Raw genomic sequence first — 27,987 nt, 5'->3', positions numbered from 1 at the left:
AAAGACAGTGTCAAAAACACGCTTTGAAATCGCTGGTGTTTCTGACGTCACAAACTACCTTGTAACCAATCAGATCAACATGTGATCGTCAACCAGTGGATCTCTGAGCTGAGTGAGTGAGTGGAGGCGGGGCTCATTTGCATATTCATAGAACCAAGTATACTAAATGAGGCAAGGGTGTAGAGTTACATTCAAGCCATGGAAAAAAACTTTTAAATATGTCAATTTGATAATCAAAGATGAGTTTTAAAGGATACAATTACTGACTAGAGTTGGACTTTAATGCTTTCCCCATTTGTTCTCGCTTCACAGGATTGGTGGCATGGCAGATATAGATCGCATTGGCTTACTGTGACAGATTCATCAATTCTGAGAAGTTGTACCCAAAGGAACCCACTGGAACACCATCCCACGGGACGCATCCCCACCATGGGGGAGAGACTGGGCCGCACAACCCCTCTTTTGTCCCGTGGCCGCACGTTCGGATGGTCCACCTCCAGCAACAGCATCAAGCTGAAGACCTTCGGCCACAACGGCCAGGAGTTCCCGGTGCAGAGCTCGATCCACAGCCTGGAGGAGGCAGCAGCGTCCAGCGCGTCCCGCTCTCCTGTTTCACTGGAACCGGAGCCCGCGGTGAATAATGGATCAAGCGCATCCGTCGCTCCGGGTGGCTTCACAAAGGATCCAACGGCGCACAGCAAGCGCGTCTCCATCTCCAACGTCCCCAACGCCCGCTTCACGCACAGCCCCTACCGTACCAAGACTAGCATGCAGGGCGATGTGTACAACTTCCTAGAGAGACCCGCCGGCCTGAGGTGCTTCATGTATCACTTCCTCGTGTGAGTACCTGCTCGTTTCTACTCACCTGAACGTAGCATTTGCACATATGAGGCTTAATAGGGTTTTTAGTAGGGCTGTGAAACGATGAATCGCATCCAAAATAAAAGTTTTTACTGTATATATAAATAAATACATACACATGCATGCATATATTTAAAAAATATATACTATATATAAATATTTTATATATAAATAACGCATTTTTCTTGAATATTTACATGCATGTGTGTGTATTATATACAAAATAATTATACACAGTACACACAGATATATTATGCAAACACAAACTTTTATTTTGGATGCGATTAATCGTTTCACAGCCCTAGTTTTTAATCATACCTTTATCATACTAACGTGTGCATTTTGCTAGCGAGTTTTTGTAGATATGAAAAGTTTGATTGGGTCAATAGGGTTTTTATCAATAGGAGTTTAACTCTGCTTGCGTGTTGGTCAAAAATTATAAATTTTTTCAATTAAAATGAATGTACTATATTTTAGATTGATAATATTATTTTATGTAATGTTTTGTATTTGTAGGGGATTTTATGGTACTAAATTATGTTTATGGAATTAGTTGTGATCCATTTCGTACCGGTTAAACACTTTTTGAGCATGGACCTGAAAATGAAGTTTCCGTAAATCTTAAATGCTTTGGAGCACTGACTTATATTTGGTCTCTTTTTAATTAAAGATACTTGGCAGATTATTGCTGAAAAAAAGTTTTAAAAAAAAGTTAAAAGTTATAGAAGTTTAAGTTTATTTTTATGATTTTTTAAAATTGTATATGAATTATATATTTTTATTTTCAAAACATGTTTTACTCTAAAACTGTGAGAAAATCAAAGCCATAAATCTAAACGAGCTGTGTTCCAAATTTGAGGTTGATATCTCCAAAAATGTGCTTTTCCAATCTCTGTTAAATGTGAGTAAAAAATCTGTGTGCCAAACCTGTTTTGTGCCAGTGTACACACAGCCTTAGGGGAGTGATTTGAACAAACTCCTAACGTGTTCTGGATGCTGTACATGAGCCGTGTGTTAATCACAGCTGATGCCGTGTGGATCTCAGTAACTAAAGGAGAGTCCTCTCTGTGTCCCAGCACCTGAAACAGCTCAACCTGATCCTCTGTGTCTCTGTGATACACTGCAAACTCAGACACCAGACTCACCTTTACCTCGATAGAGAAAGCATCACTTTTTATTGGCCTCAAAGTGATTTAATGACAGCGTGTACGAGAAAATGGCTGATTTTAGCGTTAAATAACCATGAAATGTGAGCTAGTTTAGCCAATGAGTGCATTAGGACATGACAGCAGTGTTGAAACCTGATTATCATTTACTCACCCTCATGATATTATGGCAGATTTTCAGTTAATAATGACTTGAGATTCATTCTATTCCTACACAAATCTATCATGAGTTCAGAAAAATGGGAAGATCTCGCATATAGACTGTCCATATGATACTTTTATGGTGCTTTTTTGTTTCTTTAGTGCAAAACTCACTATGCTAGGGTTGGTTGGTTGCCTTAGACGTTGATGTGGTTTCAGTACCAGTGTTATTTAATTTGAGTATGATTTCTATACAATTATAGTTTTCATTCATATTTAGAATTAACTTTCTCAATATTGTTTTAATAACTTTTACAAGAACAACAAAAGTTAACAAACATAAACAAACATACCCCCCCCCCCATTTATATTTTTTTTATTTTATTTTTAGTCATTTTTATTATGTTATTCTTTTGTCATTTTTATTATTATTTTTTAAATCTTACTATTTAGGTTTTATTTATGGCGCTTTTCCACTGCATGGTACGGCTCGGTTCGGCTCGGTACGGTTCGACTTGGCGCGGAACGGTTCGGCTCGCTTCGCTTTTCCACTGCGTGGTACGACTCGACTCGGTACGGCACGGTTCGGTTCGCTTTAGCTCAGTTGCTTTTCCACTGCAGTTAGTACCGCTTCAAAGTGGGTGGGACTGATCGTTATTGCCGTCTCTACTCTACTGCCATGACATCATCATATTAAATGCGAATTTTTCATTCCGTGTTTCCCCATCCACTCCTCGGCAACCAACGAGAGGAACGTCTGCACCTCGTCCACTGACCGCGATTCAGCCATTTCTTTTTTTGAAGTTCACGTCACATTTTAGTATCGGTACGGTACGCTTGGAACTAGAGGTCGACCGATATGGTTTTTTTCAGGCCGATGCCGATGCCGATCTTTTGAAATCCGGGTCGGCCGATGGCCGATTAATGCTGCCGATTTATTTTGGCCGATTATGTGCTTGTTTTTAACCTCTATTTGAAAGATAAAATGTAACACAAATAATTACTTAAGATAGACAAAATTTCTCAACAAAAACATTTATTGAACACTTTACCAATCTGCACTTGTACAAAAGACAAAAAGAACTTGAGATATGTTTGGTAATTGTACCTGAATGAATTGAAAATTAATTTGCTACTAATTTCAGATTAATATATTTGTTTTCCTTAACATTTTAATTAACAGTAACTTAAACACTTTGCAGTTTGAATGATGTCCTGATAAACAAAATGACAGAGTATGTTTTTATGTTTCCACTGTTCGATCGCGCCCGCGCCTCACACACACACACGCGCGCGCGTTTGCACTGTTGATATTCGGTCCGGTAAATAACGGTCGTTAAGGCACCAGTGCCGTATTAGCTCCGGGTCTATCTGTAGCTAACGTTACCCAACCCTAGCGACAACGACGCTAGTAAAGCAAAGCCAGTCCTTCACTATATAGTTGGTCTCTTTTTTTATTACTTATTTCTCTGCATTGAGTGACAACCCTTTCAAATATAAGACACACAAACAGAACAAATAAAAGTCTCAGATTCACTGTCTGTAAATATTTGCTTACTTATTGTGACATGATAACAACCCTTCTGCTGTGCTAATGCAACCTCAACTACGCTATCAATTTCAAAGTAGCCAAACGTCATGTCGCCTATTCATGTTTTTTCTCTAAGTTGGCAGTAACATATCAAAAGTTTTTAATTAAATATAAAAGAGTGTTCTCCAAGGAACTTAGCTCCTTCCTTAAGCACTGGATGAGGTCTGCTCACTCTGCTGGAGAATGACTCTAGGCGCGGCGTGCGTCGAACGCGTGTTCCACAACAACAACACTAGGCTGCCCACAGATGCGCCTGCCTAATAATCGGCTTTATACACTTGGATATTGGCCGATGCCGATTATGTTAAAAATGCAAAAAATCGGCCGATCAATCGGCCGGCCGATGAATCGGTCGACCTCTACTTGGAACCTCAACAGAGGTGGTACCATTTAAAGCGAGCCGAAACGAGCCGTACCGTACCGTACCATGCAGTGGAAATGCGCCATAAGTGAGCCGTACCGAACCGAGCCGTACTGTACCATGCAGTGGAAAAGCGCCATTAGAGATGCACCGATACTAAATTTCTCAGCCGATACTGATTGCCGATTATTCGGAATGAAATCTACCTATAGTTTGATTTTCTTAAGGAAAAAAATCTCTCCCAAATAATGCTGCAAACTATACAGGGAAGGGAACCCTCCCATTTGGTGCATTACTATAATGTTAGATAGATGCCGATAGTGAATATAATTGCTTTTATCTGCCGATACCGATTATTGGCCGATATCAGTGCATCTCAAGTTTCATTTATTTTTATTTCACTTTTAGTTTTTCTAATAATAATAATTAGGGATGTCCCAATCCGATCCACGGCATCGGTATCGTGCCGATACTGGCCCAGAACGCTAGATCGGATATCGGAGGGGAGAAAAAAATATATCCGATACCTATTAGGGGTGGAACGGTACGTGTATTTGTATTGAACGTACGTTATGTATGTGCGTCACGGTTCGGTGCATGGATTTACACGGAGAATACACGGTATAAAAATAAATAAAACTTGCGTGCACATTAATTAATGTAATGCGGAACTACTGTTAGATACGCGCATAGACATATGCGGGTTCTTTAGGGACACCTAATCTGTAGCCCCACGTCTATTTCACTTCAAACGCTCGCTTTATCATTATACGCGCGAATGGATTCAAACTGTTCAAGGATCAAACTAGACGCGATAGACGCGAATTTGACGCTCTATTCGCGTTTGGTGTGAACGCAGCAAAATGAACAGGCTGCGATGTCAAGATTGCAGTGCTGGAATGTGTGTGTGTGTGTGTGTGTGTGTCAGAGAGAGAGAGAGAGGCACGGGCGCGATCGAACAGTGGAAACATAAAAAACATACTCATACGCCATTTTGTTCATACAGGACATCTTTAAAACTGCAAAAAGTGTTTAGCCTACTTAAATTTGTGTAAAACACAACATTGTGCTTTTGTCAAACTGTAAACTCTTGTCAAACTGTAACCTACAACTGTCACCCAACCAAAATCACACACACACACACACACACACACACACACACACACACACACACACACACACACGACACACACACACACACGTCACACACACACACACACACACACACACACACACACACGCGTCACACACACACACACACACACACACACACACACACACACACACGCTGTTTAAAAGCAAAAATTATCTCATCTTTTGGACATTCATCATATTGCATTGGTTTTCATTTCTTGGCCTAAAACAGAGCACTAATCTGTTTATTTTGAAGTTACACATTCTACATTGATTAAAAAAGAAAATTGTGTTTTTAATGGTAGTATTATTTTATACAGAAATAAATTATTTATAATTCAGATGAGAATAACGTTAAAGTTAATTAAAATTTGAAGGAAACAAATATATTGATTTGAAATATAGCAAATTATTTTTAAATTCATTCAGGTTACCAAACATATCTCAAGGTCTTTTGAATAAAGGGTGTCAGTCTTTCATTATCAGCTGTTGTTGTGGACTATATACTGGAGAAGTATTTGTTCTCCATTTGAGTGAGATGTTTTTATGTGGCTAACTGAGCAAAGTGCTTCCATATATTTTATTATTAGTAGTATTAGTTCAAGAATAAAATAAAAATATCGGATTGACATCGGTATCGGCAAATAGCCAAAGCTGTGGCATCATGTTTTTTCAATAATAATCATTTTATTTCAGCTTTATATCAGTTAGCAAAAAGAGTTTTAGCTTAGTTTACAATAATATAGGCCCGTTCACAGCAAGGAACGGTAACTATAATGATAACCATAAATGTATAGGTAACTAAACCTATGCGCGTGAACTCGGCAATCGACTACTTTGGACTTCAACCGAAAACAGGATGTAAACACAGGTATTTGCGCTGGCTTAAATAACATAATTTTTATTCATATCTTTCACATCTACTGCAGTCAGATTCACCCGTGTTCACTCTGAAGGAATCACTCACATGACCTGTGCACTTGTAATGACACATCAAGGATGTTAAGAGGCTAAAAGCAGGTTTAAAACTTGCCCCATTGAAGTCAACAGGGTGCAAATTTTAAAAATAGAATAACTCTGTGTAGGCAACACCGATTTGTGTGGTTGTTCTCTGTATTGACAGCACTCCAAATGTACAAAAAAATGAGCTCAATGTTAAAATTGACCGGAGTTCTCCTTTAAATAATGATTTTTTTTTTTCATTTCTAGGTGAACTATCCCTTTAAGAACTTTTTGTGTCTGACCCACTTTCTCAATGAATGAATTCCAAAATCAGGAGAATAATGAATGTTCAGATGTGGCGCTCTGCCCAGCGCGTTTGGCACGTATTAGTATTTTTCTTGAGCTTATCGCACAAGCATGTCATGACACAGCGATGGAAACTCTCTGGCGGCTTGCCTTCCTTCAGTGCTGTTTGCTTTGGTGGTCTGATAACCTCTCTCTCTCTCTCTCTCTCTCTCTCTCTCTCTCTCTGTGTAACTGAGTATCTAGAGTTGCAGTGGTGAACCTGATCTCAGCCTCTTACTAAATTAAACCCCACTGACTGATATTCTGTGCCGCTCCTTTAACTAACTCTTACTTGCCGATGGTTATCGATGCCAGGTTGTTCTCCGGCCGATCTGGACACAGAAAGCTCTGAACGCATCCGTTCTGACAGACTAATGACCTGTCTGGGTCCTCAGGTGGCCATGGAAAGGAGATTTTGTGCCAGGACATTGTTTAAAAAGAAATCCTGTCTGGGTTTTGAAATGAGACTCGGACTACTGGGATCTATTACTGTACATGGACTGTATTGTAAACATTTTTATTGCTCAGGAATTGCTCTTTCATTGCTCAGTTCGCAGTTATGTTACATTGAGGTTTCAGGTTTGACTTTTTCTTTTGAAATTACTTGGGAGAAATTAAAACTTTTTTTTTTTTTTTGTTAGAGCTTTTAAGGAAATGTGGAAAGCTGCTTAGAAGATGAGACATGTTTGAGTTCACATTGAGAGCTTAGACTTTTGATCGCAAACTCTTACTGTTTTTTATTTCTTCTCCGGAGAAACATCTGAGAATCAGCGTTATTTTACGGTCACTATATTAACTATATTATTATAGTTTTTATTAATATTTTGAATTCGTTTTTATTTGTATAATTTGCATTTTACATTTAAATATTCAGTTAAAGTTTTAGAATTTAGTTGTTTTTGTCATTTTTATTGTTTTTATATATATGTTATACTAATACATTTTAGTTATGCAAGTTAAACTAAATGAAATGTATTTAATTTAATTTATTTTAATTTTGTGTTTAATAAATTTCATTTAATAAATTATTATCTTTTTTTATGTGCTTTTGTCATTTAAAAAAAAATACTTTTTAGGTTTAATTTATTTTTATTTCAGTATTCATTTTTAGTTTTTATTCATTTCTTGTTAGTAATCTTAATGACTTAACTTAAACTTTAGTTGCCAAGGCAACATTTAAAATTTTCGTTTGGTTTACGTTTTTAAACTAATATTTATTTTATTTCAGCTTTATTACAACTAACAAAAGAGTTTTTGTTTTGGTTTAGTTTACAATAATGAAGTTAAACTAAATGAAATGTATTTTAGTTTTTATTTAATAAATTTAATGTAATTTTTTTATTGTTTAATTAAATTTTTTTAATTAATTTTTTTTATAGTTTTAGTTAACTATAATAACTATAATATGTCGTATCTCTGTTTAATCTGTTGTCTCTGAGGAAAAAAGAGTGCGATATTGAATAATTTTTTCCTGCTGGCTGCATCATTGCTTGGCCTTCATATTTCCAAACGTATTCCTGTTTGTGCCGAAGGCTATAATTTGTAAAAAGTGCGGAAGATAAAAACAGAGAGCACTGTTGCATTATGGGAGATTTGCACATGGCCAAGTGCCTCTGATGAATCTTACGCAATGATCCACATTTGCAGACAGACACAAACATGCCACAATGAGACTCAGTAAACATCAACATGCAACAGTCTTCACAATACATTTGGCTTCTTCTGTAATGTAATGTGATGTATTTAATGTGACTGAAAGTGAATATTTAATGAGAAACAAAATATGCACATTTCGTTCTCCTCAGACATCCTGACCTCTGTTCTTTAAGATCTGTCTGATCTGTCTGTATTTCAATTACAGCTCAGTGATCAGCTTAGTTATGATGGGACTATCAGAGACTCGTGCAGCTCAGCCCGGATAAGCTTCATCATTGATCCTTATGGGCCGAGAGAAGGGGGATGGAGAGCTATAGGATCATCTCCGGTCGTAACGATTTCAGAAAGCAAATTTACTTAGCATATCCTGTTGCTTGAACATGTGAGGCGCCCAAAAGGGTAAAATAAACAATTAATGAATCTTAAATACAGCCAATAGGCTGGAAACTCCCTGAAGTTCACTTATAATGTTAGTCTGGATTTAGATCTGACTCTTTACACTCTTAAAAATCAAGGAATCTAAATGGAATCTTTGGGAAAAGGTTAAAATGTTCCTCACACTTATAAAAAGTTCTTTTGTGGAACCAAAAATGGTTCTTCAATGGCATCGCTTCGGAAAAATAACCCCTTTTGGTACCTTTATTTTTAAGAGCTTAAATGTGAATTTGTGCATTTGAGTTGTTAAATATGTTTCCATATCCCAATTTAGTATTTATAAACTCCAGAGTCGGACAGTAACGGAGTACATTTACTTGAGTACAGTACTTAAGTACAATTTTGAGGGATCTGTACTTTACCCGAGTATCATTTTTGGGGAGTACTCATGACTTTACTCAAGTACATTTGAGAGGCAAATATTGTACTCTTTACCACTAGCGGCGCCAGGATTTTGATTGTAGGTGGGCCTCCAGAAAACTGGATGGGCCAGTTAAAATAAGCCCAAAAAAAAAAAAAAAAAAAAAAAACCGGGTTCCCCTTCATCTCCGTTTCAGCGCTTTTCTGCGGCACTGAGGACCGCGACTCACTAGCCGACCTGAATTTAATGCGTAATTAGCATAGGTAAAAAAAAAATAAAAAAAAATAAACTGATTTTTTTTGCTGCTTTTTAAAATACAATTACAATTTAATTTAATTTATTGTTTAATAAAATGATAGGCCTATTATTTTTTGTTTATTAACAGCAACAACAGCTGTAAAGATGAAGTTGACGATCGCCATCTCCATATAGTGAACGCGCCTATAGAGAGAAATGCACATCCAGGAGTGCGTTTCCCGAAAGCATCGTTGACCAACTATGGTCGCAAGTTCCGTCGTTACCAATAGAGTTCAATGGACATTGCGATCGTAGTTGGATAACGATGCTTTCGGGAAACGCACTCCTGGATTACATAATCAGAGAGTAGCCTTTTTCTTTTCGTTTTAAATTGTTAAAAAGACATTTCAAGCTTTCTTAAGATATATTTCATACGTTGAGTTTCGTTACGTTAGGATGAGATGCGCTCCTGTTCACGAGCAATGCAAGTGAGCGCGCGGGCGCCTCCATGATTTTATTGTCTGCTATATTTTCTTCTTATTTATTAAATCCAATTGGCAATTGGTTGATAAAAAAAATGATTAAAATTAAGATACAATTTATACAAAACGAAAAGTGGTCAAAATCATGTCTGACCCACATCTCTCGATATATTGCGCATCCTATCTTACTGGTGCCGTGCCGTGCGTTCACTTTTCATAATCAACATAGATGAAAAAATAACATTATAATATTTTAACAAATATTAAACTAAATGAGCTTATTTAATGGCTACAACACATATAGTAGGCCTACAGACTCTCTATTTGTACAAATTGCTGCACATTCATTTTATTCTGAATTTTGCACGCATAAGTTGAAAGGCATTTGTTTGCATGCATAGTAAAACATATCTGCAACATTTATCAAGTTCACGGATAATTATGCGTTATTAATTATTATCTTAATGAATAATGTAACAAGGACGAAGCATGTAAACTGCGTTGTTTGTTTAGAATGGAATGGATCGCAAATAGATCCGAATGAAGAAACGTACAAAACCATAGTAGAAAATGGGTGGGCACGGACCTAAAATGGGTGGGCCCAGGCCCACCCGGGCCCAATGGTAGCGCCGCGGCTGCTCTTTACTCCGCTACATTTCTATCCATAACCGTGAGTACCCGTTACTTCTAAAAAAAAAAGGAAAAAAGAAAAATCTCAGAAACCCTCAATTTGTTGTTTCCCTCTCAAACGTGATTGGATTGTGCAGGCGCCACTGATTGGGACAGCCTATCAGCAGTCACCTTCAGCTTTCCGCCAAAGTCAACTCCATGGTCAGATTTAGATAAGAGACGAAACCATGGACGAAACAATGGATGAAGACGCAGCAGGTCCATCCCGGGAATGTGCCAACCCGTGGCCCCACCTCACCAGACTATTTCAATTTTCTGAACAAGTTAATGATAGTTTTCGCTTCAAGTGTTTGCTGTGTTTACCAATGTAAGCACTGTGGCAGTAGTAATGCAATATTTAGAAAATGTACTCTTGTACTCTTGTACTCTACTTCAGTACTTTTACTTAAGTAGACATCTGACTGTAATACTTTTACTTGTACTCGAATAAAAATTAGCAAGGGGTATCTGTACTTTTACTCAAGTAATGAAGCTGTGTACTCTGTCCGCCTCTGATAAACTCATATCAGACATTGCTCGGTTTTTTGAGCATCTTTCCCAGCAGTTTTGTCTTAACCAATGGCGGGCGAGTTTGGGGGCGGGACTATTTTGACTGTTTGACTGACCAATGACAGATGTGCAGAGTGTTCAGGAAAACTGTTCGAACTGAACTGTTCTGGTTGATGATACAACGGTCTATTCTACCATTAAACCATTTATTCTCCAGAATAAAAATCACGTTTTTTTAATCATCTGAAACGTGCTGCGACTTGTATTCAAAAGCAACTTATATAATGCAATTAACATCAAGCACGCAAAATATGTGCAAATTTGTGCCGAATGAGAGGTACGTGAACCCAATGCCACTATAATTTATGTTTGTTTAATACTTAAACTTTTAATTCCTGTTTTTTATGAATACCGTTACATTTCAAATGATTTGTTGTAGAGTGAGGGGAACTAAAACACTTGTTAGTAAATGTTTTGTTTTATTTACCGGTATTTTGCATTCTTTCCGAATGTAATAATAAAATGTGACTTGTACACTGATGCGACTTTAATGTGTCTGTGAATATGGTATTTATTTCCTCTTTTTGTGGCCATAGTTTTCCCATTGAGAGGAGAATTAATTGAGGTTAACATGAGATTAATAATTTTGTCCCAGTTGAGATCATAACCCATTGGTGATTTAATCCACTCCGGACAGCTGGACCGCTATAGATGCAGGAATAATTTTTTTCAGTGAAATCCCGTTAGATATCATATATATATACATAGCTTTGGTTGTTTTTAGCTTCATCGATAATGATTGGTGATCTACGAATTTGGCGAGGAGGGCTGGTGGTTTTGCTCACTTTAATTGTCTCAGATTATTTGCATTTAGTGCGGTCTGTACTTACCGAACTGAGTTGTACGGAGACCAGTGTACCATTTCATGCTTAAGTTGAGCTGTTGACTGGATTACATTCATGTTCTCTTGTTTCCCTGTCAGGATCCTCAAACCACCTGGCATCAATAAGTAATCTCTGGTCAGAGCCGGGTCAGGTGATGTTCATGAGCCGCTGGACTTCACAGCTCTGCTTTTACAATCAGATATTTTGGTTTGTTTGTGTTGCTTCGGGTCGCACTAGACAAATGGAGACATTTGCATATTATTATTATTATTCTCAGTGATTCTCAGTATATTTCTTGATTTATCCCTCTGATGCTCTTTTGAAGGAAATATTTTATGTTTTGATTTAGTTTTTTACTTAATCATAATGGTTTGACACTTGGTGACTTTGGTGGCACTAGATATATGAACACATAAAAAACTAAACAAAATCATAGACATGATTCAAAAAGGTTAAATGGTCCTAAAAAAAGTTCTCACGGATCAAAAGTGACCACCATGGAAATTAATGGAAAAAAAAAAGGGGGGGGGGTGGGGTGCAATCTACAAATTATCCATGATTCATAAAAAAGCACACAGCAATGAAGGGGTTAATTGAAAAATAATAAGAAGAAATAGAACATAAATGTTTGGATTGTATTGTAAATATGGAATTATGGAAACAAATGGACCATAATTATTGCATACATATTAATTAGTACCATACAGTTCCCTCAAAATACTAAATCCAAAGTATTATTGAACAAATTATGTAGTTTTTACTGAAAATAAGTTACACTTGAGGAATAACTTCAAATGAGGAGCACCAGAGAGTGTTTTTTTTTTTTTTTTTTTTTAAACCCATATGACTTACTTTCTTTGGGTAAACACATGGTTTGTATTATTCATATTTGTGCTGCACTGAAGAAAGAAGGTCATACGAGTTTGGAATGACAAGAGGGTGAGTAAATGATGGCAGAAGTTTCATTTTTTTGGATGAACTGTCCCTTTAAGAAGGTTTTTTTTTTTTTTTTTTGCAGTATGCCAAATGTACTGTATATGTTGGCATAATCCACTACATCACCCTGCTAATGAGTGTTATTATCTTTGCTAAGCTGAAGTTTATCTCAGATATGAGGAGCATGACTTCTGCCATGCCTCTGGGAAACGGCCATCACCGGCTTTTCCTGGACAACCGGAAAGCCGTAATCGCTGTCAAATGGGTCGGCAGTGATACACCGATCGGCCCTCTGCTGCAACCTTACAGTCCAGTCATTTTAAGCCAAAATGGGGGTCAACCTTGAACAAATTGCAACAGAAGCAAACTCAACTGATTTTGTATTCTCAATATGTCCTGAGTAAGGAAAAAAAAAAGCCCTGAAGAATCCCATTAGGGGAAAGTTTCGAAAAAGACCCAAATATAGCCTATTCATTCGCCTATTCATTCTTCTTCTCACGTGAATAGGGTAACATTTTTAACCTTTAGATATCACCATGAAAATTACTGAGTTGATTACTTACATCAAGACAAACAAAAAATGTATTACAAGTTTTTTTCAATTGTTTGTTAACATGGACAAACGGTGCATAATCTAATTGCGTATGTGCTAATTTGCATAAATACCACAACAGATCTAAACATTGGGTATAGCCAGGTGAAAATGTCTTGTTGAATCTTGTAAAACAGTAAAACACTTATGTTAAGGTCTGAATGGAACCCATTTAGGCTACCAATGAGCATTAATACATAGAGGCAGGAAGAAGTAGTTTATTAATTATTATTATTGCAGAGATGGGGTTTGAGGCTGGGTCCATGGGACTGTTTCTGGGGGCTCACGTTTTATTTTACCTACCTTTTGTCTTCTGCATTCTCCTTACCCTTGTCTCCTGTTCTTCCCTCAGACTCATCCCCCAGAAACAGTCCCATGGACCCAGACCCAAACCCAATCTCTGCAATAATATAAAGATATGCCGCTTGATTAAATTAATGCTTTTTTTATTATATATAAGCTTGCAGGAAGTTGTAATGGTAGTTTTGATTTCTCATATCATAACCCCTTAAACAAGTCTTTTTGAACCTGGTGTTTTTGTTACGCAAAAATACCCACAAAAGGAAGCAGGATATAGCCAAACAAGATGGTAACTGATATTTGATTTAAGCGAATGTAGCTATACTGTGTATGATTTGTGACATTGTAGGTTGTTTGTTGCGCAGTGAAGTTAATGAATGAGCTGATTTTGGGATCTGGCTCAGTAATGCACCAGCTGTTTTGTTTTAATCAGGTCTAGAGTATGTCCTTTCAAAAAGTCCTTCTTTTTTTTTGTATTATTTTTAACCAGTGACCGAGTTTGTCCCCAGCTCGCGCCTTTATTAGGTGCCGATGTGCCTTGACTTCTTAACGCAACGGGAGGTTGATTGAAAACGGCTCGTCTAAGGCTAGGCTCTGAGGTAAATGTTATTGTGTTTTGGACTGGGAATCTGGTTTGGATTTGGGATTTAATTTGGCTAAAGGCGAGAGCTCTGCATGTGTCTGCAGGGGTCCATGGGATTGACAGGAACATACCGTTGGATAGAGGCTAGACATCTGCACATAGAGACAATGATCCTCCTGTGAGAAACAACTATTGGGGCGTATAGGGTCATGCGGCCGAAGGTCAAACACAACAAGACCTTTCAGAAGATGCACAGCTCCAGTCTAGGGTCAGTGTTGGTTTAAAGCCCTAGTTTTTCTTAATTAGAATGCAGTGATTGGAAGAAAAATAAATGAATTATTGACTTCTGACACGGCGACGCAGGGATTAAAAGAAAGCAGGATCGAGATCCAGCAGTATTTCTTAAATAGCAAAATCAAAAATCTCGAAAAACGCACACAGATCAACCAATTAAAGTCCCCCTGCAGTCAATCATTTTAGCCCTTAAAACTCATCTTTGATCACCAAAAAATTTTTTTTTCATGCCTTAAAATATCTTGAATGTAACTCGACACCCTTGCCTCATTTAGTATATGGGGTTCTATGAATATGCAAATGAGCCCCGCCTCCACTCACTCACAGCAGCTCAGAGATCCACTTGTTGACGATCACACGTTGATCTGATTGGTTACAAGGTAGTTTGTGACGTCAGAAACACCAGCGATTTCAAACCGTGTTTTTGAGACTGTCTTTGGTTCACTGCAGTTTTAAAGAGAAAATGAATTTACACATGGTTAACACCACATAGACATAGAAACAACATTAAAAACTTGATTTTCACCACAGTGGGACTTTAAACATAGACAATAACAGACAAACGGCAACTGAAACTGAAACTGAGGGCTATATATACAGAGAAACACCAGGGACTAAACAAGATATTTAATTAGAAACAGGTGTAACACATGAGGGCAAATCAATACAATGGCAACAGAAGAACGGAGACGAATGAAACTGTACTGGGAATAGTGCAAAACTAACTCAAACAAAGCTCAAACCCAAATAGTTACTTTTACATCATCAAAGTCTAAAATATTTGCTTGACGTTATTTGAAAAAGTATGTTTATATACCCAAACAGTTCATAGTAACAATTCCCTGCTTCTGAACCTTTAGACAGATTTAAAAGGATATTCAGATTATGAAACATTATCACTCTTTTATCTACTGAGGCTCTTTAATCCAAATTTGAGAAAATGAGAGAATCCATATTTGTTCCATTTGCGAGCGTCACGTCCTGCATTTCTGTTAATCCTGCTGTTGATGGTGCAATATCACAACATCTGGTCATTTCAGAAATGGATTAGAGGAGCATTTCTTCTTCTATACAGTGCGGTTGCAGTCATTTAGCTCATCTGAGATTGCTTGTAAACTTCTTTTTAAGATTTTTACATAAGCCCAATATGTTCGAAAGCAGCAGTATGCACTTGATTTCTGAACATAATCGCTTTACATGAAAAGTGTTGAGAGTGTTTAATGACACAACTTTAAAAACTTCAGTCGTAATCGGTTTTAGCTTTCTAAATTCAAGCTTCAAACTGGGTGAATGTTTAAAAGCCACTACTTTCAATAATGCAGTGTCATTACAATTCGATTCCTTTTAGAGCAGAAATCTACTGGAAGCTTATAGTGTGGAAACTCATTAAAAACAGAACCTTACAGTGCTGAATCATAAGGAGCAGAACCCAGAGTAAAATTGTTGAGAACAAAACCCTATACAGCCATATAGAAAGACAAAATCCTATAGAGTCATATAGAAGAACGAAAACCCATAGAACAAAACCCTATAGAGTCATATAGAAGAACAAAACCCTTTAGAGCAATATAGAAGAAAAAAAACCCTATAGAGCCATATAGAAGAACGAAAACCCTATAGAGTCATATAGAAGAACGAAAACCCATAGAACAAAACCCTATAGAGTCATATAGAAGAACAAAACCCTTTAGAGCCATATAGAAAGACAAAACCCTATAGAGTCATATAGAAGTACGAAACCCTATAGAGCCATATAGAAGAACGAAAACCCTATAGAGCCATATAGAAGAACGAAAACCCATAGAACAAAACCCTATAGTCATATAGAAGAACAAAACCCTATAGTCATATAGAAGAACAAAACCCTATAGTCATATAGAAGAACAAAACCCTATAGTCATATAGAAGAACAAAACCCTATAGAGCCATATAGAAGAACGAAAATCCTATAGAGCCATATAGAAGAACGAAACCCTTTAGAGCCATATAGAAAGACAAAACCCTATAGAGTCATATAGAAGAATGAAAACCCTATAGAGCCATATAGAAGAACGAAACCCTATAGAGCCATTTAGAAGAACGAAACCCTTTAGAGCCATATAGAAAGACAAAACCCTATAGAGTCATATAGAAGAACGAAACCCTATAGAGCCATATAGAAGAACGAAAACCCTATAGAGCCATATAGAAGAACGGAACCCTATAGAGTCATATAGAGCAGAACCCTACAGTTTGGAACATTGTACTGCAGAACCCTGCATAGACTAAAACAGAACACTGTAGAATAGAATTTTACTAAGAACCATGCTTTATATAAGATTCCTCTTTCTGTAGTGTTCTGGTATAGTGGTTTATAGGGGTCCTGTTCTACTGTATTTGGTTCCACTGCATAGCATTATGCTCTATAAGGTTCCTCTCTATAGGGTTCTACTCTAAAAGGTTCCTCTATAAAGTTCTGTTTCTAACAAAATTCTATAGGGGTTTATTTAAATAACTCTGCAGTGTTATTATGTAGGGTTCCGATCTTTATGTATCGATTCTGCTCTATACGATTCCATTTTATGAGGCTCTGTTCTGCTATGTATGAATGGAACTTTGTAGTGGATCCTTATTTGGTAGAACCCTATAGAATTGGAACCTTATTAAGAAACAGTATAAACTAAGAGGAACCTTATAGAGGAGAACTATGGAATGGAGCAGTATAGAGCACAATCTTAAAGAAGCTATACTTAAAGAAATGTATAGAACCATACAGAGCAGAACCATATAGAGTGGAACCTTATAGAGAGCAGAACTCGGTACTCTACAGGCTGGAAGATTGTAAAGCAGAACAAGGCTAAGCTACTAGAACAAACCCCTATAGAATAAAACTATTAAAAGCAGAACTTTATAGTGAATGGGTAGAACTCTATAAAACTGAACCTTAAGAAGAATTTGTCTATATAGAGCAGACGACTATGTACTTAAAGAGAAAAATATATAGAACTCTACAACCTTATAGAGCAGAACCGTATAAAATGAAACCTTACAGATCAGGGCCCTACAGACCAGAAGATTGTAGAACCCAGCCAAGGCTAGAACTGATTAAATAGCAGAACATATGGAGCCGGGCCCTATAGAGAACAAACTTGTGTGTTGTTAATATGTAGATCAGAAAACAGAATGAAAACATATAGAGCAAAACTACTGAGTGGAACCCTATAGAGCGGAGTCGTATAGGCCAGAACCTTATAGATTGGAATCACGTAATGCAGAACCCGGCTAAGGCTAGAACGGACCCTTGAATAGAACTATATTAAAAACAGAACTGTATTGGGCAGTGGAGCCTTATAGAATGAAATCTTACTGGGCTGAAATTGGTCATATAAATTAGAACCCTACAGTTTGGAACATTGTGGAATCAGCAGAACCATATAGAGCGGAACCTATACAAACCTTGTAGAGCAGAACCCGACAGTGATCACTGCTAGAACCCGTAGACTGTAAAAAAAAATATGGGCATAGTGTCCGTGACGTCACCCGTAAGTTTGTGAAGAGCATTTTTGAAGCCCAAAGTGGGCGGAGCCAGCCGTCGCCATCTTGGCAGCGTCACATAAACGAAAATGTGCAGTGAGGCGAGGTGACGTGACACTAACAGACAAATGGCTAGTAGTGACATCAGCGGCAATCCACCCGTCACTCAAGTGGCCACGCCCTTAATTATGCAGAACTTTAAGGCTTATATAATTTAAACGGATGAGTTATAAACAAATTCACCCTCCTCACAGTTGTCGTGAAGGGCAAAATTAGCTATATAGACCAAAACCACTTTTTACACCAGGCTGTAAACACATTTTTTTCTGCTGTAAAGTTGGCCATTTTAACATGGGGGTTTATGGGATTGACTCTCTTTTGGAGCCTGTCTCTAGTGGCCAGTCGATGAATTGCAGTTTAAGTCACTTCCGTGTCGGATTCAAGAGAGAGAACCCTATAAAACTGAATTTTAAAAAGAACTGAACCTTTAAACTGAATCTTATAGAACAGACCTACAGATCTGAATGTTTTGGTGTCTAACCAAGAAGAGCAGAGCATCTATAAGATCCAGACCCGCAGCTCAGGTGTCTCTCCAGTCAGATGTTGCTCATGTGATTTGATTGTGGTTTGTGTGCATCACGTTCGGGGGTCCCCCATCTGGTGTTCTGCATCAGTGCGTGACCCTCAGTCAAAACACACTCGAGCCGAGCCGCTCCGAACACACCAGGTCAGCATACATCTGGACGTGACGCAACTCCCGAACTCCTTTGCTGCTTTATCTTTTGTATTACACGTGACATTTTGATCTCGGACTGCTGTGTGAGTCACATTGTGTGTTTGTCTTTTGGAGTTAGACGGAGAGTGTGTTTGAAGGAAATGTGTGTTTATGCAAGTGTAATCTCTCATGTGGTTAAACTCTCTCCCATCTGTCCAGTGTGTATGTGTGTGTGTGTGGGGGAATCCTTTTGAGTGTTTTGAGGCTCTTCTTACACACACTAACAATATTCTAGATTAAGAAACAGTGTTCAAAACCATGACTAGTCTGTGGGTTTGGTGAACGACTAGATTATTCTGTGTTAAGAACGTCCTGTATAATGAGGCTGGCTGTGTTTTGCTGGTGTGTTTTTCAAACAGTTTGGACTATTTTTAGCTTTATGTTTTAGCACATGTAGCAGTGCAATAAAGAGGATGAATTTAAAAACTTTTGCAAAAAGTGTTTTAACAGTAGAATGGCACATGCAATAAAAGGGATTGAAGAACAAGATGATAATAGATGGAGTTAAAGGATTAGTTCACCCCAAAATGAAAATGTCCTAATAATTTACTCACCCCAATGCCATGCAAGATATCCATGTCTTTCTTTCCTCAGTGGGAGAGAAATTATGTTTTTTGAGGAAAATATTTCTGGATTTTTCTTCTAACAATGGACTTCATTGGTTACCATCGTTTTTAAGTCCAAATCAATGCAGTTTCAAAAGTCTTTGAAGTGTTTAAACGGGCTGTACGCGATCACAGCTGAAGAAGAGGTTGTTATCAGGGAACAGGAAACTTCATCATCACGTTGAAAGGTCACGCCGGCGCCGGCAGAAGTACCGCCCCACTGTTTACAATGCGACCGTACGTAGGAGGATAGTTCAAATAGTATTGTTTGCTATTATATATATAGTAATAGTATGCAGTGAATATGAATATGAATAGTATATGAATAACATTCTGATGAATATGAATAGTAGTTCAAATAGTATTGCCGGCGCCGGCGTGACCTTTCAACGTGATGACGAAGTTTCCTGTCCGTTTGTTGATCAGCTCAATCCGAACTATTGAAGGTAAAAAGTCTATAAATTATATATATATTTTTTTTAAATGGCCTATCGTTTCGCTAGATAACAACCTCTTCTTCAGCTGTGATCGCGTACAGCCCGTTTAAACACTTCGAAGACTTTTGAAACTGCATTGATTTGGACTTAAAAACCATGGTAACCAATGAAGTCCATTGTTAGAAGAAAAATCCAGAAATGTTTTCCTCAAAAAACATAATTTCTCTCCCACTGAGGAAGGAAAGACATGGATATCTTGGATGGCATTGGGGTGAGTAAATTATTAGGAAATTTTCATTTTGGGGTGAACTAATCCTTTAAAGACAAACAAGTCCAAGTAAATCTGATTTATATAGCACATTTTAGAATGGACGTTGTTTCACAGCATCTTTATAGAGAAACATTGCTGGATTAATGTCTAAATGACATAAAGTCCTCATTGTGCAGTTCAATTAAGAAAATTATCTTACTATATTTGTCTGTCTCAATTTGCATACGATCAGTTTTCAATGTTAGGCAAGATTGCAGTTAACGTCTCAAATCATACTGTGTTAAAAATATAGTGTGTCCATATAATATTTCTTGTGCATTTAAAAAAAAAAAAAGTGTGCAGCTTTTGGCTAATGTTACCCACAAGCCCTTGCATTAGAGGAAGAGTTTATGACGGTGCTCTTTTGACTTTTCCAGTGGCAAAGAATGCAGTTTTTTATTGAAGTTATATTGAATACTGTATATTAAAGTAATTAATTTAGTTAGATGCTAATGCAAATAGTATGAGACAAAAGGTTCTTTAATATTGCATTGACAAGGTAGTTTGTTTACAATACCAGCATACTGACCAGTGCATACTTTTATTATTTGCATGTGAATTGAGGTAAGCAGGGATCATAATGTCAAAACCATTTCAGAGTATCTTAAAAATCGACCTGGAGCGATTTCGATGGGGATCAGATAGTGATGTGGTTTTGAATACTTTGTTGAAATCATTAAATAGAAAGACAGACACGCGTGTGTAACGGCAGATCTCTCCTACTAATGTCCACAGGTTTCTCATGGTCCTAGTGTGTCTGATATTCAGTGTCCTGTCCACCATCGAGCAGTATGCAGACTTCGCCTCAGGACTGCTCTTCTGGATGGTGAGTGTTTCACTAGATATCATCACTTCTTTAATTCTTTTATTGTGCTGCAAGTGACATTTCCAGTAGGCGAATGCAGTAACGTTTACTCCCACTGGATGGCAATGTCATATCTCAGTTGAGTTGATGTTGAGTTCATGGAAAGGGCTTGAAGGCTTGTTTTCCCAGGACCACATTAAACATAAGTGATTTAGCAGTTTGTATTTCTGTCAGCACACCCACACCTGTAGACACCTGCAGTGGGGCGGATCCCAGAGAAAACCCCGAGGCTTTGAACACCGTACAGACACACTTCATCAAACCAGCATTTAATGCATGTTTAATTGCCCTGCCTGGATGACAGATTTTAGTGAGAGACATGAGTGAGTGAGTGAGTGAGTGTGTGTCTATTTATTCTGTGTGTGAGATAATCCCCAAAGATCCCATTGAAATAGAGAGTTTTTGGCTCCAATCAAAAGTCAGAGATCTCAATATGAACTAAAACATTCATTTTAATAACTCTGGCAGCCAATCCTATTGTCAATCACTGTTGACTCATTTGTGCCTGTTTTTATGACTCCTAAAGAATATTAGTAGAAAAGTTTACTCCTAAATGAGACACATCTGAGAACTTCATTATGTCTCCAGCTAAGACAACTTTTATTTTATTTTATTTTATTTTATTTTATTTTACTTTATTTTATTTATTATTTTTTTTGTATTTTATTTTATTTATTTATTTATTTATTTATTTATTTTTTTATGTATTTATGTTTTTTTTTTAGTTTATTTTTTAGTTTGGTTTTTATTACTCCAAAATGAATTTTAGTAGAAAGGCAAAGTTGTCCCATAAATTAGACTTAACTAAGAACTCCATTATGTCTTCTGAGCTATAAAAAACAACAACACCTGCACAATGAAATAATCTCTGGATATTTTTGTGAGTAGGCTTGCATGCAGTGTGTGTGTTCCTGCCAGTAGACTAGTTATTGTTAGCACTCGTTTGACTTGTGTAAGCAAACTGCAGTCAGGCCACCCAGATCACCCAGAAACCCCTGAGTCTATCAGGGTCAAACTATTATCAGAGGTCAGAGCCCCATCTGGGACATCGTGTAGACACACATATACGGTAATCATGCAAAGATCCACCTGTTTCTGTCTGCTTTGCAGGAGATCGTGCTGGTGGTGTTTTTCGGGACAGAGTACGTGGTCCGGCTGTGGTCGGCCGGCTGTCGGAGCAAATATGTGGGCATTAAAGGACGTCTGCGGTTCGTCAGGAAGCCCATCTCCATTATAGGTGGATGTTACCTAGAGTCGAATACTGGCACACTGCTTACTACAGTAGATATGATATACTGCATACTAACATTACATTGAGAAAATGTACTACATTGTACATTCTTACCTGGATTGGCGGCCATGTTTTTAATCCAATTCTTTTTAAAACATCTGCAATTTTGACAGTTCAATCAAATAAGAAACCAAGAAAAATATGAAAACATTTTTATTTTACTTTTATTACTTAAGGTTCATTCCTCACACTGGAAATGTATCTCAATTTTAATATTTTTTGTTGTTGTTATATGTCCTGTTATATGACCATTTAATTGACTATTAATGAGATACTATAATGTTTTTTTATATTTATTTTCATTACAAATTTTTTTTTTTTTTTTTTTTTTTTTTTTTTTTTTGTTATTTTTGTGCTTCAAGTTAAACTAAATGAAAATGCGAAATGCTTCCTTGGCTAAAATAGCTGAAATAAAATACGTTTTCATATTATATTCCAAGTAACAATTATTTTTTTTTTTAATGGTTTTAGTTTATATATTTCAATAACCCGGAGTTTTATATTTTAAAACCCGGAGTTTTATTATTTTTTTATTTAAAAAATTGATATATTTTTAAAAAATTATATTTTTATAAATATATATTTTTTTCTGATTTGTTTTTTTCTTTAACCATAATGTCATTTTTTTCCGTTCACTGAAAAAAAAGAAAAAAGAAGCCGTTTATCTTTACTGAGATTCATAATTTCAGAAAGTTCTGTATGAATTTGACCTCTTCTTGTGCTCACGACACAGATCTGATAGTGGTCGTCGCTTCTGTCGTGGTTCTGAGCGTCGGGTCCAATGGGCAAGTGTTTGCCACGTCCGCAATCAGGTACAGAAATATCATCATACACATGTTTGATCAGAAGAACATCCAGCTGTGATCAGTTTGTTGTAGTGTGTTGATTAATGCTCTGTGTATACTTGTAGAGGGATCCGTTTCCTTCAGATATTGCGTATGTTGCATGTGGATCGTCAGGGTGGAACATGGAGGCTTCTGGGATCAGTGGTTTTTATTCATCGACAGGTACGCTTGGTTTGACTGTAATTCTGGCGTTAATACTTTACAGTGCAATGAAACCCACTGATTTCATCAAACTGAGTTAATCAGCACACGTCTGGCGTAACCAGCCTCAGATTTTCCCTCCAAATATGGCCTCAGGAATTCACATCACGATAATCTAAGCTCCCGTTTCACTCATCTTAGGCTTTACACTTTAAATCCAACGACTTCACGCTCACATTTTCTCAATCATTTCACCGTTGACGCACGTCTCATGAAAGGGCTGAAGTTCTCAGTGGATCAGGCATGATTAGGCTAATTCATTCAGCTCCCCGTGCGCCTTCACATGCAGTTTTGCCTTTTAAGGTCAGGTGCTTTTACACTCATGGCGTACGCCACGTCATCTACTCCAAACGAGAGAGTAAATGAGCAAACACCATACACTGTGCATCACACAAAAATAAAACTAAACTGTGTTTTTATTAGTCATGAATATGGTATATGTTGCACTAAAAAGTAGCAAAAAATCGATAAAAATTCATCAGGTTTTGATTCGTATTGCAAAAAAAAGATACATAAAGTGATAGGAAAAAGCTTCACCATTTATGCAAATATTATAAAAAAATTTGTTAAAGATGTGCTTTGAGTCAATTGTTTTATTTGTGATAATAACACAATGAAACGTGTTAAATTGTGCCACATAATTTTTGGCCAGGCTGTCATACAAAGGAATTATGAACGCATGCAAAGACATGAGAGAACCAACAAAATATTAATAACTGATTACACATTGTAGTCGATGTATGCTTTTCTCTGTGAGCTTTTTGTTTTTCTATGCATTTTTTGCATAGTAAAATAAAACCTGCCGCTGGAGTTTGCCTTTTTCGTCTAAAAAAATTCAGATAAATACCGTAACCAAGTTTATTGTGTTGTTTTTCCTTCATATTTAAAATATTTAAAAGATACAAAATATTTTCCACATATTTTGATTGTTTAATCAAACTTGTCGGGTCATAGAAAACTAATACCTACACTACATATATGTGTATATGTATGTATATATATATATATATATATATATATATATATATATGTGTGTATATGTATATATGTATATGTATATATATGTATGCATGTATGTACATGTAAAAATCTGTAGATTAAATATGTAATGATTATGTTGTCCAACTTTCAACATGCTATGCTGTACATCTAAAACTATTAACTTTACTTTTCATTAATTTAATAAATATTAAACAGTAATTAATTTTACATTACATTTTTTTTTCATTTATATATTATTATTTTTTTAATGATTTTTCGTTTTTGTTAATTGCATGCAGTTTATGTGGCATTATGTTAATTTAGAGATTACATGGATCATATTTTTCACAAAGATGAATGGTGACCAGTAACTTCTAAGATCTTAGAACGTTCACGCAATGCTAAATATTTATTTACATTATTTATATAAACGTTTTAACCTAAAGTCTTGATGTTGGATATAGGTTCATCTATGTTATTCATTAACTGTGTTTTGGCCCCGGTTCAGGAGCTGATCACCACGCTGTACATCGGGTTCCTGGGTCTGATCTTCTCCTCATATTTTGTGTATCTGGCGGAGAAGGACGCGGTAGACGAGGAAGGGAAGACGGATTTCTCCAGCTACGCTGATGCTCTGTGGTGGGGCGTGGTGAGTTCATTCTTCTTCATCAGAGAGTGGAGTTACAGGAGTTGACAAGCGGAGATAAGACCAGGGCCAGTTGCATAAACACAGTCATATTGTGTCTTAAGAATTAGTCAGGGGTGTGTTTCCTGAAAGCATCGTTAGACAACTATGGTTGCAAGTTTCGTCATTATCAGCAGTTCAATGAGTCAGTGTTTCCCGAAAACATCGTTTCAACGGACATTCGCAAACAGGATCTCAGAGTTGTGTGTCTGGAAGGACGGCTCTCGACCTGTGGTTAGAAGCAGTTTCTAGTTTGCATGACACGTGGACTCAATAAATCCTGATCTTGAGCAAAATAATCAAGATGACATCTATCATGTATGTACTGTATGTCTAGTATGTGCTCTAGTGTAAGAACGAGCCTATGATTGAATCTGGAAATAAAGCAAAATAACTGAGAAAAAAAGCCACGTCCGTAATTTAAAGCTTTAATTCAATCTCAACAGATTCATTAAAAGTATTTATTACTCCAGCACATGCATGACATCATTAACCAACGTGGTCGAACGACCAATTTGCGACAATATGGTTCGTGACTCGCTGGTTGATTTCTTCAACGATGCATCCGTACTGTGATAGCGAAGCAGCGAGTTACAGATCGACCAGCGGTTAACCGAGGGATAAGAGTCTTACTTTTGGGATTTAAATGAGACCAATCTACCTTTTTATGTAAATGACTTTAAAAAGTTTATATAACAAAATTAGATGTCTAACTTGTAAGACTCGTCTGAGCAGTTTATGCAATTGACCACAGATTAGACTATTTTCAATTCTAAGAAAGCCTTGCTTGTCAAGCTAGTTGGTCGGCACATGATACAAGATGATAACATCAATCATTGTTTGTCTTACATTAATCATTTGAGTAATTTGTGGTTTTATTAAAATCTAGAAACCGTCTTGCCCTCTGGAGATCTGGCATTATCTGTCTAATCAGCAGTTAATTTCATCATGAAGTTCCTTGTCTGTAGAACAGAAGCGCTTTAGGAAGATCCTAGTAGATAACATCTCTTTTCAAGGTTGAATGTATCTCAAATATTTGTATTGCATTTTCCCGCTTTCTCCATCATCTTTCATGATTCATGACACACTCTCTTAACCCTCTGGTGTTTTGTTTGTTTTTTAAAGATTTTTTTACTTCATTGGAATGGTATGAAACTTAGTAAAGGTTTTGGCACTTGCTGTGTGAACACACACACACACACACACACACACACACACACACACACACACACACACAAAAATCATGGACGTGATTGGAAAAGGTTAAACATTCCTGAAAAAATATAGTCACACTTGTATTGGTCATGGTCAAAAATTAGTGCATTGGAAACGAATGGGAAGCGAATTTCCTCTAGTGGAAGCGTTCGGTACTGCGCCCAAACACAATCTGACTGAAAGCTCATTTATTGAGATATCAACCTCAAATTTAGAACACCGCTTGTTTAGATTAGGCTTGATTTTTCTCACAATTTTGGAGTAAAACGTGTTTTTGAAAAATATATTTTTCGTATTGTGCATTTTTCATAACAACAAATGTAAAACAGTATAACTTTTCCCAAGTTCGCTTTTTTAAACCTGTTTCACTTCAGCAATAATCTGCCAAGTCTGTGCTCCAAAGCATTCAAGACTTTTTTTCCAGTCCATGCTCAAAAAGTGAAATAACTATTGCATAAATATAATTTAGGACCATAAAATCCCCTAAAAATACAAAATATTAAATAAAAAACATACAATATAGTACAATCCTTTAATTGAAATAAAAAAAATCTGTCATTTTTGACCGTCATGTGAGCAGCACCAGAGGGTTAAAATGAAGGTTCTGTATTGGCATTGATGGCTTTCCATTCCTCAAAAGGTTCTTTTATAGTGGAAAAAGGTTCTTTAGATCATTCAAATGATCTTACACTAAGGAAAAAATGGTTCTTCTTATCTATAGCAATGCGAAAACCCCCTTTAGTGCCTTAGATTCTTATAAAGCGTAATTATTCTGCCTGTTGGATTCATATCAGGTGTGTACCTTAAAATTCTGCCTACTTAGGGAGTTCCCTAGGTTTTGAGCCTCAGTTTGGATTGGTTATGGGTGTAATATGTCAATGTTAGATGAGCAGTAACGTCTCCAATAGCTTATATTTTGAGTTTCGGGGTCTTGCTTTGGGATGGTGAGAATGTTTATACCCACAACAGAAACTTGAGGCTCTAAAATGCCTGTGATTTTTCTTTGTTGTGTCACATTGCAAACCACACAAGAAAAGAGGGTCATAAAACATCCAGCTCCAAATCAGCCCACTCGAAAGGCCATTGGACTCGCTCCTGGATGAAGTTTCCAGTGCAGTTAATTAAAAAGCTGAATTTAGTGTGAACCGTAATGAGAAACCAATCGTACGCCTGTACGGGGGAATCTGAGAGCTACAAAAGCTCGGCCAGTGTACCTTTCACCTCTCGCTCAAAGAGCTTTCTCCTGCACCGTAAAGTGTCGGATCCGTTAATTAAAGCTTTAATTGCAGAGGCTGTACCTCTCCGTGAAGAGGGTCAGAAAGTGTATGGCCACCCGTTGGCCCTCGAGTCGTGGACAAAAGCGGTTGTTTGTATGGAGGAGGAGGCATTGAGAAACCCTCGATGGGGGTCGTCTCGCTTTTGTCTACAAAACTTTAGATTGAAGGGAGGAATTACGGATGGTGTCGGCTTGAACTTGGAAAAGAAAATTGTTATATCTACACTCTTATAAAGAAAAGGTTCTATATGGAACCTTAAAGGGTTCCGTCGGGCTCTTCATATATGCAGCCAATCATTTTATGGATTTAGTTTTAATGAATTAATTTAGTTTTAATTCATTTTTAATTGTAATTAAGTGTCGTAAATTAAACAGCTCGTAAACATACTTTATCACTAGAAGAAAAAACACACCATTAAACAAGTATTATGCAATAATTTAAGACTTTTCGATCCAAAAAAAAAAAAGACGTGCTTTATTTACTTAAGACACTAATGAGTTAATAATT

The 27,987-nt window shown here is 37.0% G+C and overlaps 1 protein-coding gene across 1 annotated transcript in view; it reads left to right on the top strand.

The window, feature by feature from the left end:
• Window positions 1–429: 429 nt before the first annotated feature.
• kcnq1.2 (potassium voltage-gated channel, KQT-like subfamily, member 1.2) overlaps window positions 430–27,987 on the top strand; it is a gene marked incomplete at its 5' end in the record, with an annotated part of 143,828 nt that continues 116,270 nt past the window's right edge. The window contains 6 exons of the mRNA XM_084396787.1: window positions 430–839; window positions 20,856–20,946; window positions 22,096–22,222; window positions 23,010–23,088; window positions 23,187–23,283; window positions 24,812–24,952. Coding sequence (XP_084252913.1) covers window positions 430–839; window positions 20,856–20,946; window positions 22,096–22,222; window positions 23,010–23,088; window positions 23,187–23,283; window positions 24,812–24,952 — 945 coding nt within the window. The remainder of the gene's footprint in view (window positions 840–20,855; window positions 20,947–22,095; window positions 22,223–23,009; window positions 23,089–23,186; window positions 23,284–24,811; window positions 24,953–27,987) is intronic.

This window comes from Rutilus rutilus (assembly GCF_951802725.1).
Source record: "Rutilus rutilus genome assembly, chromosome: 23".
NCBI lineage: Eukaryota > Metazoa > Chordata > Actinopteri > Cypriniformes > Leuciscidae > Rutilus > Rutilus rutilus.
Note: the sequence above shows the minus strand (reverse complement) of the source record. Positions and strands in the feature narration are given on the sequence as shown.